The 17,996-nt window shown below is 32.4% G+C and overlaps 1 protein-coding gene across 5 annotated transcripts in view; it reads right to left on the bottom strand.

Moving 5' to 3' along the window:
* TBC1D31 (TBC1 domain family member 31) overlaps window positions 1–17,996 on the bottom strand; it is a 77,695-nt gene that overhangs the window by 15,292 nt on the left and 44,407 nt on the right. For 2 of the 5 annotated variants that reach the window (XM_037803133.1, XM_037803134.1), the window contains exons 11-19: window positions 14,517–14,600; window positions 11,651–11,784; window positions 7,272–7,405; window positions 6,764–6,943; window positions 5,624–5,856; window positions 5,185–5,337; window positions 4,047–4,182; window positions 3,156–3,248; window positions 1,514–1,654 (exon numbers count right to left, since the gene is read on the bottom strand). In XM_037803133.1, coding sequence (XP_037659061.1) covers window positions 1,514–1,654; window positions 3,156–3,248; window positions 4,047–4,182; window positions 5,185–5,337; window positions 5,624–5,856; window positions 6,764–6,943; window positions 7,272–7,405; window positions 11,651–11,784; window positions 14,517–14,600 — 1,288 coding nt within the window. The remainder of the gene's footprint in view (window positions 1–1,513; window positions 1,655–3,155; window positions 3,249–4,046; window positions 4,183–5,184; window positions 5,338–5,623; window positions 5,857–6,763; window positions 6,944–7,271; window positions 7,406–11,650; window positions 11,785–14,516; window positions 14,601–17,996) is intronic. The other 3 variants (XM_037803135.1, XM_037803136.1, XM_037803137.1) reach the window with 2 other exon arrangements.

Genomic DNA, 17,996 nt, shown 5'->3' with positions numbered 1-17,996 from the left:
AGAAATTCAAGAAATTTAACATTGATATAAAGTTTACAGTCTATATTTCATTTTTTCTTATGTCCCAGTTGTATCCTTTTGAGGCTTTTCTCCTCTAAGATCTCATCCAGGATCATCTATGGCATTTAATTCTCATTATCTATTTAGACTGTCTTTTTTTTCATTTGTGGAAACATATATACAGCATATATCTTCCCATTCCAACCCCTCCCAAGCATTCCATTTAGTGGGATTAATCACATTCACAATGTTGCAATGTCATCACCTTCCCACCATCCATTACTAGAAATTTCCCTTCACCCCAAACAGAAACCTTACACTCCTTTCTTATTAACTTCCCTTTGCCCCTTCCCACCATCCATTACTAGAAATTTCCCTTCACCCCAAACAGAAACCTTACACTCATTTCTTATTAACTTCCCTTTGCCCCTTCCCACCATCCATTACTAGAAATTTCCCTTCACCCCAAACAGAAACCTTACACTCATTTCTTATTAACTTCCCTTTGCCCCTTCCCCCTCTTCTCATAACCCATACTCTACTTTTCATCTCTATGATCACATTCTCTGATACTTTCTTTGTGTTTACCGTGGGGCTTAAATTTAACATCCTAAATCTATAACAATCTTGTTTTTTTTGATACCAACTTAACTTCAATAGGATACATAAACTATGTTCCTATACTCCTCCATTCCCCCACCTTTATGTAGTTCTTGTCAAAAATTACATATTTTACATTGAGTCCAAAACCACTGATTTATCATTACACTTTTTGTATTTTAGATCCTGTAGGAAGGAAATAGTGGAGTTACAAATCAAAAATAAAGTAGTATCAGTATTTATATTTACCATGTGATCTTTACTGGAAATCTTTATTTCTTCATGTGGTTTCAGTGAATTGTTTAGTGTCCCTTCCTTTCAGCCTGCACAATTCCCTTCAGCATTTCTTATAGGACTGATCTACTGAGGGACTGATGAAGACCCTCAGCTTTAGATTATCCGGGAATGTTTTCATCTCCCCCTCATTTTTAACCTCCAGGTTTGTGAATTTTCTAAGTCTCTGATGGTTATTGATGTCTAATTGTATTCCATTGTGGTCAGAGAATGTGCTTTGACTAATTTTGATTTTCTGAAATTTATTGAGGCTTGTCCCAGCATATGGTCTATTCTGGAGAAAGTTCCGTGATCACTAGAGAAGAATATGTATCCTGGTGATTTGGGATGTAATGTTCTAGATAGTATAAATTTTAAGGTGACTAATTCCTTTCTATTTTCTTCTAAAGTTTTCAAAGGTATAAAATATATATGTATATGGCTCTTGATGAATTAAGTACCCTGCAGATAAAATAAAGCAATGTAGGATGCTAGGAACTGTGATAATTGAAAAAAGAAATCAATTAAACTCAATTTTACAGAGTTCAACTCTGAATTCTGTTTTTTTTTTTATTTTTTTGAAAGAATGCCAGGTAGAAATTCCTTGTCTATATATATACTAAATTTACCATATTTTTACCTTCTGAGTTTTTAGGCTCTGAGATTGATCCGTTTCTATCAGTTTATGAAACATGTGTTCTTCAAGATTCACTTTTTGTCTATAGGCATCTGCATCTTCTCTTATTTCTTTTGTAGCAGCTTCTTGATTTCTAGAATATTGCTAAAAGAATATTGTTTGTTAAAGGAAAAACCACTGATCTATGTACTAATAATGTTAGAACACAGAAATGACTCTTTTTTTCCAGAATACAAGTATGTACACAAATAGAAAAATGTCATAATCTAGTTTTCAAAGTAAAAGCATACAGTGGTGATGTCAGTGAAAATGGCGGAGTAAGGTCCTCCAGAAATTCTCTCATCCATGAAAGCAATAAGGACAAAAGTGTCGAAATCAACTCTGTTGGAACTCTGGAAATTAACCAAAGGCTTGCAGCAGTATGGGGAGTGTTTATTCATAAAAATGCTGAATCTTAGTAAGAACAGCAAGTTGCCTGGCATTTTACCTTGCATCTTCTCCCCTCCAGCTCTGAGTTTCTTTATTGATATTCTCTATTTGGTGGGTCATAATTCTCATACTTCCCTTTAGTTCTCTAGACATGTTTTCCAATATTTAAAATATATCTTTTGATATATTTAAAATAGCCGACTTAAAGTCTTTGTCTAATAAGTCCGACATCCAGGGTTCCTTTGGGAAGTTTTTATTGACTCCTTTTTTGCCCTGGATATATGCCATCCTTTCTATGAAGTCTGAATTATGCCTCTTGCTCCTGCTTACCACTACTCCACCACCCCAAAACAAAAACAAAAAAAAGATAATAAAAGGTACACTTTAGCTTGGTCAAAATGTGTTAACGTCTAATTCAAAATCAAAGGAGACAGCTGAATGGTAAATTCCTGGCTGAGTTGTAAAAGTTCAGTATGAGAATTTAAAAAGTGTTAAGGGAAGGAACAGATGCTATATGTTTTAAACCTTATTTAGGATGGATAACAAGCAATCATATGTATGTTACCTGTTATGAATCTGAAGTTATCACTAATTTCAAACTCAAAGCCTGAGTTTAAGAGGGTTGAAGGAAGCGAAAATTTATAGTTTCAACACTAATTTACAAATGAGTAACAAAAATGAATAAATTAAAATATAAATATGCTTTTGATATTCCGATACATTAAAAATGAACAACGCTTTTTCCAAATAATAAATATTTATACTAACAGAACTCCCTTTCGAGTGTTTTTGCAAATTAAATTGTAGGCACCAAGCAACTATCTGCTGACTTGATTCCAGAGCTCCAAATTCAAAGTATTTTATAACTATTGCCTGATTTATCTTATAAGATTCCTGTGAGTTATTGGGCTAATTGTGATAGTGTTTGTTACACAGACATAGGAAATCTTAGTGAGGTGGTGAAATCCTGAGGGAAAACCTGAGGCTTTCATTTGCTGCTTCAAACACTAGACTAAGCTGCTGACAGAAACATGAATTAAAAAATTACAATAAACCCCATACATTCACACATTCTGGCTATCTTCCAATCCTGGATGACATTATATACTGCTTAAAAAACTAATAAAATGAACATTAAAAAACCATGAATAAATACAGTCTAAAAAGGGATTGTACAAACCATGCTTTTCTTATTTTGGAAATAGTTGATTTATACCTTCTCATAATGTCTTTTTTGTGATTCAAGTTCTAGCTGTCTCATTTCTAGGTCTTTGGCTGTGGTAGCAATTTCTTGATCTCTCATGTAAACCTGTGGTTGAACAACAAACTGTGAATATCAAAAAGAATTTGCAAAATAATTTTTAATATATCTGTTAATCTTGTGATTTGAACAACCCATTAAAAGTATTTAAAATAATAGGAATTGGGTTTGCAAACAACCTAAATGTCCAATAGCAAAGGTTAATTAAACTACAGCAAATTCATACAGTGGAATACTATGCAGCTATAAAAATGAGAAACAGAGCCATATATACAAATATGAAAAGATATTCAATATATATTATAAAAAGCAGGTTTCAAAAACAGAATGTATAGAGAATAATCCCATTTTGTATAAATACAGGAAAATATGAATGCAATTATTCCATTATCTATAGAAAAATATCTGAAAAGCTATGTATTTTAACCATTTTTAACAGTTTATCTCTGGGGATGAAACGCATAAAGAATAGAGAAGGTTCATTTTTAACTTCATATATTTTGGACTGGAAATTTTTTACACTGTCCAATGGGTGAGTTTTTATATGAAAAATAATATTTCCCCTTATTCACACGTAACTTAATGGTTAATTGATAACGATATTTCTATTTTTAGAGAAACAGTTACCAAGGACGCAGGTAAACGTGACTAATTTTTCCTGGCTTAATGAAAATATTTAACCATTAATGAAATACAAAAGGAAATAAGAATAGCTATTTGAGGGGAAAAATAAAATAGAATTCATTGGGAACTCGAGGAATAATATTTAAATTGAAGGTGTTCATCACACTTAAAATGAGAGTACATAAAGATAATATATAAGTACTAAGGTAAGAAAATATAAACCTTTCTTTCAATCTCATCATCCAGTCTTCTTAGTTCCATTTCACGTTGATTTTGCTGATGCTTCAGAAAACGCCTTCTTGCAGCGTCTTGTAAGTGCATTTCCTTTCTTTTCAGCTCTCTTTTCATAGCAGCTAGTCTTTAAGCACCAAACACATTAGGAGGAACAAATAAAACATTTCCCAATAAAGATTTAAATAGAAAAATATGAGGTTTTACAACAATAGCTGCCTGCCATCTGTTTTGCTCCGCTTTCCCAATTGAACTGATATTACAGAAAAAAAATCTGTACCCATGAACATGACAGACAAGTGGTCCACATGCAATTGGCTATCCTTTTCATAGTCAAAGTTCTAACAGGTATACTAATTAGATTGTTTCAATACAATTGATATCTTTCATTAGAAGGAAGAATACCAAAAAATGCTCCAGTGTTACAAAGGATGATGTATGTTTACTCTTTAGAATTTTAGTAGAAGGCTAATGGCCTAGTTCAGTAGTTTAGAAATGTTTCAAAAAGTCCCACCCAAGAATAAGAATCAGTAAGCACTTATAAAAATGAGAATTTCCTAATAATTAGGCTTAGTCTCAATGTTGAACCCATAATTTTAATTAATTAAAAAAATTTACCTTATAAACATTTTTGAATAAACATTTAATACTTCCCTTGTCCTCCCAAGTAGGAATTCATAATAAGAGATATTCATTTTATGTGTCAATTGTCAAATCACACAGACATAAGTTTAAAACATAACTTTAAAAATTATGCTCCACTAAAGGTGATTTATCTAGCACTCTATTATAGGAAGCATTTCTACCCACTGTGAATAATAAATGTTTCTAAACAATGTACTCCAAGGTACCTATGATCCTGTATTACTTCTGAATAATCAGTGCAAAGTTATATCATATTCAGATAGCTTTAGCACTAATTACATTTTACTCCATATCAATTTTTTGAAAAGTGGAATATACAGATATCTTTTTATTAACTCAAATATTTACTTAATGGGAGTACTACAGCTGGATAATACTGTATTTACTATTGTTCCTATAATTGTTCATACAATGAGAAAAATGAAAGGAAATTAAAATTATTCAACTAACTCATATCATCAGAATTTTTAAACTGACAAAACACCTTTGTCTTTGTTGGACTATCTTTTCTTCTTCTTGTAAGAGCATTTCTCTCCTTGTTTCTTCTGCTTTACGAAGGAGCTCTTGTTTTTGGTACCAAGCGTCATCTTCAACTTTTTGCTGGTCTACTTCAGCTTGCATATCTTCAACGGTCTGCCTGAAGTAGACGGTATCACTTATTGTAATGAAAATTCTAATAAGAAAATGCTAAGTAACTTAAGGCCAAGAACAATCAATACAATATGTGTATCTGATGAATAAGTAATTGATTTTACCTGTATATGTATGAATTAAATATCTTTAAAGATATTTCCAGCCTCCCAACTCTGATTTTACACAAATACTTAATACTTTAAATGTATTATTCATTAAAAAAAAAACTTTCTTGTGTACATATAACAGATTCTACTTCTTTCAGACAAGGAACAACTATCCATGATCACCTTTCTCTTAAGTAATCCAATTCATCCTTCCTTATTCTTTCTCGTTCTTGTGTCTGATAGTCCACAATAAACTTTGGGTATTGATTAAATACTGGATACTGTCCTTTTGTCAGTGCAACAAAAACACCAAGCATGCCCTCTGGATGGATATCAGTAGGTGTGGTATCCATGAGATGATAAACTTCTCTAATTACAACATTTATATCCAGGTTATTCCGATGGTGAAAAAAATACTGTAAGAAAATTTTGTATTTAAATCATGATTTACATAACAAAGCACATAGGAAGAACAAAAACAAGAGTTTAGAAAAATATAAATGTGAACTTGTCTTTAAGAGGTTATTTTTGAGTGTGCAAATTCACTGAAGCATTTCTTAACCCAAGTTTTAAAATGAAGATCCAATTTCATATTTTCAGAATGTAATAAAATTCTAAAACCATGTTACAAACTTTTGAAATAAAACTTCTCTTAAACTGTCATAATGAAGGCTTCCTTTACAATAGAAAAAAGAATGCTTTGACAGTGGACCATATTCTTCTGCTTGGATTTTTTTCCCCAAAATCCAAAATAAATAAGCCTTTGAAAATAAACTAGCTTGATGTTTTTAAAAAAAAAAAATCCCTAAAATGTTTCCACATTATCTTGTTCTGCTGGAAGATCAGAATTCTAAAATATACACGTGCACATATCTTGTGATCATGAAGTAAAACTAAAGTTTAATTTGACAGAAACTACAACATTAAAAAAAAAAAACATCATGCCTACCAAAAGAGCCTCTCCTCTAAGGTACCTGTGGTAAGTATCCAGACTATCACAGACCAGATGGGTTACTGATAAGATCATGCACAGAACAAACAACTACTCAATGTTCAATGTCCTTCATAAAGGTAAAAAAGCACAAAACCCCAATATTACCTTGATTCTTTTCTGAAGCTATGATTTTAGGACTAACAGCCTAATGTGAATGCCTGTTGAATGGTCTACAAACCGTGCAGGGATCTGGTCTCTGTAGATCTCCACGTATTCCCAGCACCTAGCGCCACTGCCTGGCATACAATAGGTATTTAATACATAAATGGTTTATTCAATTGAAATAACTGAAATTTGGGAACCCCTCACATAAGAACAAGGATATTTACCTCGAAATCAGCTTTAAGGTTACAGTTGAGCAAAGGTGCTCTAGAACATGTGTTGTAAGCCACAACAGTCATCAGTAGGAATGAAGGATGATTGGAAAAGACATTATCAAATAATTTTAGCCACTCCTCTCTTGTCAGCACTTCTGAGAACACAGTTTCAAGAAGAGGCCATGCATATAACTAAAACAGATAAGGAAAAATGCACTGGTTTTCTAGAAAGAGTCATTGCTAATATGCTCGTAAGTTTGGTTTAAGCTATTAAACTGATTATATTAAATACAAACTTTAATATGTATTAAAGAATTAACTTAATTTGAAACCTTCATTACTTTATAGGTTTTCAGGGAAAGCCATTTAACGAAGAAAAAAGAATGGAATATTGCTAAAAATACAAAATACAGTATGCTTTTTATTAAATACTTTCAAGAAAATACTGTTTTATTTATATCAGATCCAATGTTAGCTTCCAAGATAAGTTATGCTATTATAAAAACCTTGTATTTCTTACCTGGGAAGTTATATCATGATTCATGAAGTGCTGCAGCAGTTGCTTGTCATGAAATGCCAAAACATTTTCTATCATCGTAAGAATATTGATAGGAGGATTAGGGAAATACTCAAACCAGTGTTGACACCAATTAACTATGAAGAGAAAAAATGAAAATTTATGTTTAAGTAGCTTCCTATATTATTCAAGGACTTTGCAATTCTTAAAAGTATATACCTTTTATGCCCTCAACACGCCCACAGATAAAGAAAACGTAACTCTTTAAATGTTAACATGCCAATCAGCACAAGCTTACTGAAATTCACACCCAATTCAAAAGTGAAAAGTTTAGAAAAATGTTCAAAATTCCATTCTTACATATTGAGAGCAAGAAATAAAAATAAACAGGTATATACTGGATCCCTAGCCATTAAATTTTGTGATGAGAATAAACAGGTCTCTGTTACTAAGAAATAACTGTTCTATAGCCATGGTAATATATAATCATGAAAACTGGTTTTAAATCTGTCTGACTGATCAATGACAACTTGTTTCAGAAAACTTACTTGACTTTGAAAACCAAACAATCAGTGACGGGCATTCTATGAAAGCTAGAAAGTAGAATCACTCCAGTGTATAGGCTAATTTAGGGCTGACTTCAGCTCATGTGTGCTTTGTAACCAGGGCATCCCCAAAACAATTTTTTTTCAAAAACCCTGTATAAGATCATCAGTTTGCTTTGCTCCACAAGCCTATGTCTAACTACCATAGCTCACTCTTACTTAAGTAATTTAATAAATTCAGCTTTTTGTTTTCAGATATTAGGTGGTGGTTTCATCCTTTAACAAGATCTTCTCTTTCTCAAATTAGCAAAGCAGGCTTTTCTGAGCAGACTATTGTGGTTTACAGGGTCCTTCCAATTACAGAATTACATTATTTCATTGATTAGTGAGTATTTAAATTTGGGTTAATATATAAATCATACATAAAAGTTTTCAAAGACTAAGTTTTAGAAGAAATATTTTAACTTCTTAAGATGGCTGCTTTTAAATAAGTTAACTTTAAAAGGAAAATCCAGTTCACCATTTGGTAAGTACCTATTACTATCTTCCAGACACAGCTAGTTCTAGAAATTAAACACACACACATATAAGTCCTAGTCCTTTCACTCAAATTTAACTTTCATCAACAGAACATTGTTTTCCATTAGCCAAGGGAAACCCTGCCTTATGTAGTAAATGTTTGCATTCTCTCAAGTATTTTCATTCTGCTTTGATGCACCCCCAACAAAAGTATGGGTAGAGAATCTAGAGAGAACTAAGTGATAGTAGAATAAAGAGAAATGATAATTGTGTGGAGATCCTTTACTAAACCCTAAATTAAGAATTTCCTCCTGGTTATAAAAAACACTCTAAAGAATGTTTAAAATGACTTTTAAAATATGTCCCACATCATACATAGAAGTGACCTTTGTAAGGGTAAAATAAAAATTGAAAAAAAAAAACATTTTCCCTAGTGCAAAAAAAGGAGACTCCCCCTACACTCTTTCTCTTTAGAGTATTTCCTTAAGAAAACTTCAAGTGTAAATTCTTTCTCTGTCCCTTTGAGATATGTCTTCTTAAAAGCTAAATAAACTTTTTGCCAGCTTTAAACCCAGGAATCCTTTTTCAAGGACCTGGTAGCCAGCTCTGAAACGTAAACATCATGGAAAACAACACCCTTATCTCCCCATTCCCACAGGAGTTTAATTTAGGCATCTGGTTCCAAATTTTAACTATCTACCCCTCAGAGAGATATAAGGTCTATTATTCCTTTGGCTAGAGATAATTAGCAAACACAAAGGCCATCCAATTAACAGGTGACTATAACATGAACTATGTGCGATAAACGAATGGTGTTTCAAGTTCTCTTACCTGAGGACCAGTATGTAATGGGTTCTATCTGTTGGTTATATAAAAGGGTGAGCTAGCTTTCTTTCTTCGCAATCTCTTTATGCATCACATTCTGGTTTAATACTTATTTAATAATAAAATTGTTTCCTCTTCTACCTTTGTGGAGAGGTTTTCTGGGTTTAATTATATTTTGCTTTTAATTATATATCCCCAACACTGTTTTCCTTCAAAATTTCTTCTAGGTCCAAACTAGATTGTAAACATGAAAGCCAGAACCATGGCTAATCCCAACAAAAATTTAGTTGAAGCACAGCAATTGTTAATCAAATAAAACTAGTTTGAGACTCTTGGTGAAAATCCATAGTTGCTCATGTTTATTAACATGGAGGAAACAATAATAATCTCTTAGATTTAGGTTTCAGGTATGTTTAGAAGTGAAAAAATCAATTTCCTTAGCATATAATTCTATTTCAGTTATGTAATGATATTTTATTGGAAATTAAAAACACAGCTTTGTATGCCTACCTAAATTAGATATAATCTCTTCTTTTTCCTTTTAAAAACACCTAAGAGTCTAAATAGGGCTACTGGCAGGTAAGCTAGTATAGCATAACCGTTCTGGGGAATCAATCAGAATCTTCACATTGTATGACCTAATAATATCAATTCTGGGAATTTACCCAAAGGAAATTATTCTAAGCAGTTGTAAATGAAGATACTTATAATGCTGTTACTTTTAATAGGTTAAAATTAGAAAAGAATTAAAGGTCCAAAAATAGGCTAAACTAGTGCATGTAAACTATGGCATACCAGTCAATAAAAATGGTTATGAAGCTTATAAAAATAGGAGAAATGTATATAACAGTAAATAAAAATAATATGATTATAACAATAAAAATCTCTGCTTAAAAGTATAGAAAAGTTAGCGGGGGGAATAGATAAAAAGTAATGGTACACCCATAAAATGAACTACTATGTTATACAGGCAATAGGTTTTGTCATTCAAGAATGTGGTAGATTGAATTATGTACCCCAACGAATACACATTCTTAATTTTAATTGGTATTCATGTGGGTGTGAGCCCATTGTAAACAGGACCTCTTGAAGATGTTATTTTTAATTAAGGCCCAGCTGAAGGAGAGTGGGTCTTAACCCAGATTACTGGAAGTTTTATAAGGAGAACCTGAACACCACAGAAGCGAGAAAGGAGAGGACATTGCTATGTGACGGGAGGCAGGTATACAAGGAAGCTCAAGTATTGCTGGCAACCAGCACCGAAATGTACAGACTCTGGCAGATAGTAAGTCTTGCCAATATTTTGATTTGGGGCTTTTAGCCTCAAAACTATGGCCAATAAACTCCTGTTATTTAAGCCACCCATTGTGTGGTATGTATCATAGCAGCATGGCAAAGTAAGACAAAGAACATTTAATGATTTGGGGGAAGTCCTCTTATAAGAAATTAATCAGTTATCAAAGATTATCTCCGGGGAAGAGGAATATTGGTATATTTTCTTTTCTTTTGTATATTTTCCTATATTTTTCATATTTTCTTCTATTATCAGTAAAACTTTATCAAAACAATTACAATGTAATAAAACAAACAAAAAGGTATACAAAGAAATACGTCAAAATAGTTACAATATGTATGTTTCAACCTCTTTTTTTCTTTCTGGTTTTTCGGAATTTTATTATGTTATTATAATTAAGTGTGTATCTCTTTTGTATAAGAAAAACACACTAAATATCCATATTAACTGATTATTTTTGTTAAACCAACCTATAATTTGGATCCAGTTTACTAACTGTTTGACTGGATTTTACTAAAATGAAAAAAGTGGCTCACTTTTTAGAAACAGAGTTTGTCTCAGTCACTGAAGTTTCTTCCCTCTAAGGTCAGTTTGATGTAGATGATGATAATGATTGGCAGTAAGCACATGGTTGGGGTACAGGCTTTGGAGTCTGCCTGCCTGGGTTCAGATCCTTGTTCTGCCACTAACCTTACCTTGGGCAACTTAACTTCTCTGTGCTTCAGTTTTCTCATCTGTAAAAAGGGGATAATAATAACATCCACCTCAGGAAAGTTGTGAGGATTAAATGAGTTAATAAAGGCAAAACACTGGTCATGGTGCCTGGAACACAAAAAGTGCTCAATAAATGCTAGCGATGGGTGATGAGGACAGCAGCTAACATCTGGGCACTGAATAAGCGTGGGGTGCTAAGGGGTTTACATGCTCACAACCCTGTGAAGAATGACTGACTTTCAGTACGTGAAGATCCTGCTTCCTTCTTACTAAGAAAATCCACTTTATAACAATATCTTCTAAGATGCAACTATCCAAACATCGTTATAGTAAAAGTTTATATATAAATGTCTGAGTTGTACATTTACACTCTATACCTGACTTTTTACACTCTGACTTAAAAGGTACAGAAATCTAGAATTGTTAAAAGTTTGCAAAGGTGCAAAACAACAGTTGGTTGCATTAGTTAATAATTGTTTACTTACTTACGAGAGTAGCAACAACTTCAAAACAGATGAGTTGGTTGTTCTGGAATAATTTTACAAAAGGAAATGCCAAGAGTGGAAGATACGGGGTGTCACTAAAGATGGCAGACCAGTGAGCTAGTGAAGATAAGGTCCTGTAATAAAATAAGGACATAAAGACCAGAAAAACAATGAACATTCATTTGATAAAAAAATTCAATACAGAAGGTATATTTGGTGAAAATTCTCCCTCCGACCCCTATCATCTAGTTCACCTCTCCAGAAGCAACTGCTTTCAAAAGTACAGAGCCTTAAAAAAAATCACAATTGGCAGTATATTACAAACATTGTTCTGCACCTTGCATTTGACAGTTAATAGTATCTTGGAAATAGTTTCTATCAGTACATGCAGAGCTTCCTCATGACATTTTGTAGTTGCATAAGATAGCTTTGTATGGATACAACTTAACTTGGCCCCTATTTTCGGACATTTAAGTTGTTTCCAATCTTTTATAAACAATTCTGCACTTAATGTCATTGAATGGTACCATTCTACATGTCATTATATAGATTTGGGTAAATTCCTAGAAGTGGAAGTGCTGGGCCAAAGGATATGTACATTTTAATTTCAATTGCCAGTACCAAATTATTCTGGACAAAAATAGTACCTGTTTACTCTTCTAGAAGCAGTGTAAAGGGAGGCCTGTTTTCTCACACTTGTCAATTTATTTTATCAAAAAATTTTAAACCTTTCCTCTAGGTGAGAAATGGTACAATGTAATTTTAATTAGCATTTCTCTTATTATAAGGAGGTTAAGTATGTTTTGATATATTTTAAAACCACTGTATTTCCACTGCTGTGAACTGTATGTTCAACTCTCTATGCATTTCTCTTTTTTTGGTTGGTCCTTTCAGGCTTATTTACATAAGTACTTCACATATTAAAGAAATTAGCCCTTTGCTTGTATCTTTTGCGTATATTTTTGAAGTTTTCCACGTGTTTGTTTTGGAAACTTTTTTCCATGTAGAGATTTTTATCTGCAGGTTGTTAATCAATCTCCTCTGGATTATGTCATGCTTAGAAAAGCATCCCTTACTCTGGGATTACAATTATTCCTAATGCCTTTAAGACACCCCACCCCCCTTTTTTTAACTTTTGGTTCTGAAATAATTTTAGTTGTAAAAAAAACTGCAAAAATAGATTTTTTGTATTGCCTTCACCCAAATTCTTCTAATGTTAACACTTGCATAAATATAGCACATTTATCAAAACTAAGAAATTAACATTGGTACAATACTATTAATTAAACTATAGAATCCAGATTTCATCCATTTTCCCACTAATATCATTTTTCTGTTCTAGGATCCAATCCAGGATCCTACATTGCATTCAGTCATGTCTCCAGTTTCTTCCAATCTGTGAGAGTTCCTCAGCTACTCTCCTTATCTTTTATGACATTGATACTTTTGAAGAATGCTGGTCAGTTATTTCAAACACTACAACTACACTTGATATGCCTTTTTACTGGTAATTTAAAATTTGATCACTTGGTTAAGGTGGTATCTGCTGAGTTGCTCTACTATAAAATTACCATTTTTTTTCATTTGTAATTAATTCACATCTTGGGGGAGATAGTTTGAGTTTACACAAGTATCCTGTTACTCCCCAAATTTTCACAGTTGTCAGTCAGTCTTGCCTGCAACAATGATTACTGTGGGGTTCTAATGGTGATTTTCTATTTCTCTAATTCCTACATTTATTAGAGCTGTCCCTTCTCCCAATTTAATTATTTATTTATTTATATCAGTACGGACTTGCAGATGTTTATTTTACCATATGGGTTATAACTGAATGCTATTGTTATTTTGTGGCTTAAATTGTTCCAGCTTTGGCCACTGACAGCTCTTTCAGGTTGAGTCCCATGTACACTTGAAATGCTCATTCCTTTTTTAGCACTTCCTTACTTTCAGGCACTACAACACATTCCAGGCTCATTTTGTATTTTCCCTGCCCAACTCCTGTGGTCAACCATTTCTCCAAGGAATGCTAGTTCCTTTTATTGGATAACGGGATTAGAAACAAAGATCTGGGAATAGGTATACTCACAGCTACTTGGTTGTCATTGCTTCTAAGCCCTCTCAGCAGACAGAGCTTAGAAAATATACATATACATTTACTGACTCTTGCATACATACATCTAAATTTATTCCTATATCTATTTACCTGCATATATATTAAGAACTGACACTCCAATTTCAACCCACCAGCATGAGATTCATTCTAGTCTTCCCCTTTTGCTTATTTGTAACTTCTTCCTCTATAGTAACAAACCTGGCTTTAACTATAATATATTTACTTATTTGGCTAACCAAAGTATACACATAAAGTAGTTTCAGAATTGTTAACCTCACATATACTTCTAATACTTTTATGGTTTCACACAGAAAAAAAATTAAATCTTTAATTTAACTGGAATTTATCTTGGTATCAATTTTTTCTTTGTTTCCGGATGGCAATCCAGCTATTCCATGCCATTTTTGGCATAACCTATCTTTTTCTCCAATGATTTGAAATGCCACTTTTACCAATAAATTAAAATTCTGAATGTAATTTACTCTATTGCTCAAATCTGGGCCTACCTATTTATCTGCCAGCACCAAATAGTTTCAACTATTGTAGCTTTAGAATTGCTTTTAGTATTTGTTACGGCTAACTCCCACTCATTACCAAACAAATATAAATTATTTTCTAAGAAGTACACTTTAGGGTTAATGTGGTAAACAAAATAATGGCCTCCAAAGACGTCCATGTACTAATCCCCAGAACTTTTGAATATGTTACTTTACATGGCAAAAGAGTTCTTGTGGATAAGATTAATTTAAGGACCTTGAGATGGGGTGATTATCCTGGATTATCCAAGTGGGCCCAATGTAGTCAAAAAGGTCTTTCAAATTGGAGAACTTCGATGGGCTGTGGGAAAAAGGAGACGTGAATATGGAAGAAATGCACAGAGAAATGCAAAGTTGCTGGCATTGAAGACAGAGAAGGAGAGTCACAAGGCAAGGAATGAAGGCAGATACCAGAAGGTCAAAAAGCAAGAAAATGGATTTTCCTCTAGAGCCTCCAGAAAAGAATGAAGCCCAGTTAACAATCTGATAGCCCAGTGAGACCCAGGTTGGACTTCTGACTTACAGAAGAGTAAGAATAAATTTGTGCTGTTTTAAACCACTAAGGGTGTAGTGATTTGTTATGGACACAGAAAACTAATATAGTTAATAAATCTATTACAGATATCCTTTATTATTTGATCATCTAAATTCCTCTGTGTGAGAGAGAGACGTTTTCATTATTATCGAGATTAGAAAATGGAAGTTCAGATAATTTATTTAAGTAAACCTTTGTTATTGGAAAAGCTAGGAATCAATGTATTTATACAACAGCTTTCTTCTAAGGATAGCATGTTTTTTATATTTACAGAAGTAAGGTTATATTGCCAACAATGAGTTCCCATCTATTGATTGACCAGCAGACTGACAAAAGTAAAGACTGATAAAATCTAGTGTTGGTGAAAATATGGCAAAACTGGCATTTCTCAGAGTTGGTAGTGGAAATGTACATCTTTTTTAGATGATTACCTCTTAAAATTCTAGAATTATACAATTTGATCTAGTAGTTTCAAATCTAGAAGTCTACTCTACAAAAACAGTCACACACATATATGTACAGAGTGTTTATTGGAATATTGTCTGAAAAAAAACAAACAAAAATTAAGATATGCTAAGTGTCCATTAACAAGTTGAAGAGTTAAACAAAACTGAATCATCCAGACCATGCACATTTTAAGTGAGGTAGATCTGTAAATACCAACAGAGAAATAGGTCCATGATATATTTTAAAGTGAAAAAGAAAAAAAGTAGCAAAATAATATGCATAGCATGATCTATTTTGTTAAAGGTGTTTGTCTATTTGCATTATATATGCATGTAAACCAAACAATTTCCTTTGGCAAGTCAGACTGGAAGCAGAGGAGATATTATTTTCTTTAAGTTATTCTGTACTGTTTTAATCATTTTACAAAGAACCCATATTCTTTTAATTTTAAAAGTTACTTTAAAAAACATTAATCATGAAAATTTCCAAACATATGTAAAAGTAGAAAGCACGATTCTTCATGTAGCTATTACCTACTTCCAACAAATCATCCATATTTTATCACACTTGTTTCATTTACCACTCCCCACTCCTTTTTTGCTAGAGTATTTTAAGGCAAATCTCAGACATTATTATTTTACCCTTTAATACTTAGGTATGCATGTTTAAAAGAATGAACAAGGACACTTCCCAATAAAAAAAAATGCCATATTATATTAACAAAATTAAGAATAATTCTGTCATATCATCTAATAACCAGACACCAGTCAAATTTCCTCAATGGTCAAAAACATTCATTTTTCATCTGATTTGTCTCTCAGGATCCAAAGAAGATTCACTCATTGAATTTGGTGTTATCTCTCTTAAATTTCTATGACTCTTTTATGCTAGAACACTCCCCACACCCACTTTATTAAATTACAATTTGGAATTTTGGTGGAAACAGAAATTTAAAATTAAAATGTAAAAACTTAGAAAAATAGGAATTGGAAAAAAAAAAATGGCAGTGAAACCATAAACTGAATTAGGATTATAATTTGAAGTTCACATAAACAGAATTAGAATTAAAATGGTAACTTTAACTGAAAATGTATTGCTAGGTATATAATTTAATCAACCCTAACAACTTATTACATATCATGGAAAATCTCAAATAATATGAGCAAACTCTTGTCACTTTAGGAAGACCTTAAAGAAAATATATCTCAAGAATATTATTACAATAATTAGGTAGAGAAGCATCAAAACCATTTCTCTGGTAAACTGAATTTTTAAACTAAAAGCTTACACTATAGTATTCCAAGTGTTCTCTCACTCTCTCAAAACATAGAAACACAGCAGTGTAATAATTAAATTCATTAGCTCTAAATGCAAAGGAATGAAAAAAATCTGACATATTGTGGTTGTACGTTGTTTCGCTGGTGATAAGGAAGAAGCAGCAAAAAGTGCCTAAGGGAAGCCTGCTCAAAATTGAGGAAGTCTAAAATTCTATAAGACTAAAATTCATACAAAACTATAAGAAATTTTAAATAACTTAAATGGGTATGTCAGTCAGTAGCCTTTACTAATTAATAAAATCAATTGCTGATTCCCTTCCACATATGTTTCTGTACACATTCCAAAGTCAAAGTGATGTTTGGGTACCATTATTTTCCTCGGACCTCAGGGAATTGATTATTTAAGAAGAATGCGTGAAAATATCCATTCTTGAAGTAATGTCCTCTCATCATTTTTCTTCCTTGTGCATCTGATGAGAGACTAGACTTTCTGACCAAAACACTTAGTGCTCCCAACCTCCAGCCTAGACTATATGAATTCAACATGGTCTATGCTGCTGTTCTGACAAACGTCTGAACTGGGATGTCTTATGCACGACTGAGGAGCAAGAAAGCATATTAAGTGTTGAGACCAAATGGGAAAAATAAGCAAATTCCTATCTCTAAGTTAAGTGTTAACAAAGTGATCCAACGTTTTCTTCTAATTCAAAAAGTCACTAGTATGCATTTACTCTTTGACTCAGCAATCCCAAATTTATGAATCTATCCTAAAGATACACTTGAAAATATACAAAGACTTATGTACAAAGCTAATTAATGAAGCATACTTGTAAAAGCAAAAGACTGGAAACATTCCAAATATTCATCAATAGGAGACAGGCTAAATAAGTTATGGTACATGTGTACAATGGAGCACAATGAAGCTGGAAAAAAAATGAAGAATGTTTCTGTATATTGTTTTGAGATGATGCCCAGAATATATTAAGTTTAAAAAGCAAAGTATAGAAAAGCGTAATAGAAGGCCACCTAAGGGGAAGAGTACAAATATATTTGCACATTTCTGTAGGATAACATTAATAAAAAAGATTACTTATGGAGAAGAATGATACCAGGATGGAGGGAACAGAATCTAGATGTCTAGATATACCTTATTTTGAGATTTGATTTTGAAACATATAAATGTTTTATAAAAATATAAAACAATTTTTTTTAATTTCAAAAAGCTAAAAACAAATCAGCCTAATTGTACAGACTTAGTGGCACAATTGTAATAAAGATGAATTATTTCAAGTAACTTTAAAAGAGTAATTAAAAAAAAAAAAAAAACCAAAACAGTAATTTATACATCCCTAGTGGGATATAACCTATGGACAAAATGAACTACAAAAAAATATAATATTCACATTGTTGTTATGTAGTATTATGTAATAATTATGTA

This window comes from Choloepus didactylus, chromosome 14 (assembly GCF_015220235.1).
Source record: "Choloepus didactylus isolate mChoDid1 chromosome 14, mChoDid1.pri, whole genome shotgun sequence".
Lineage (NCBI taxonomy): Eukaryota > Metazoa > Chordata > Mammalia > Pilosa > Megalonychidae > Choloepus > Choloepus didactylus.
This window is presented reverse-complemented; position numbering and strand designations above follow the sequence as displayed.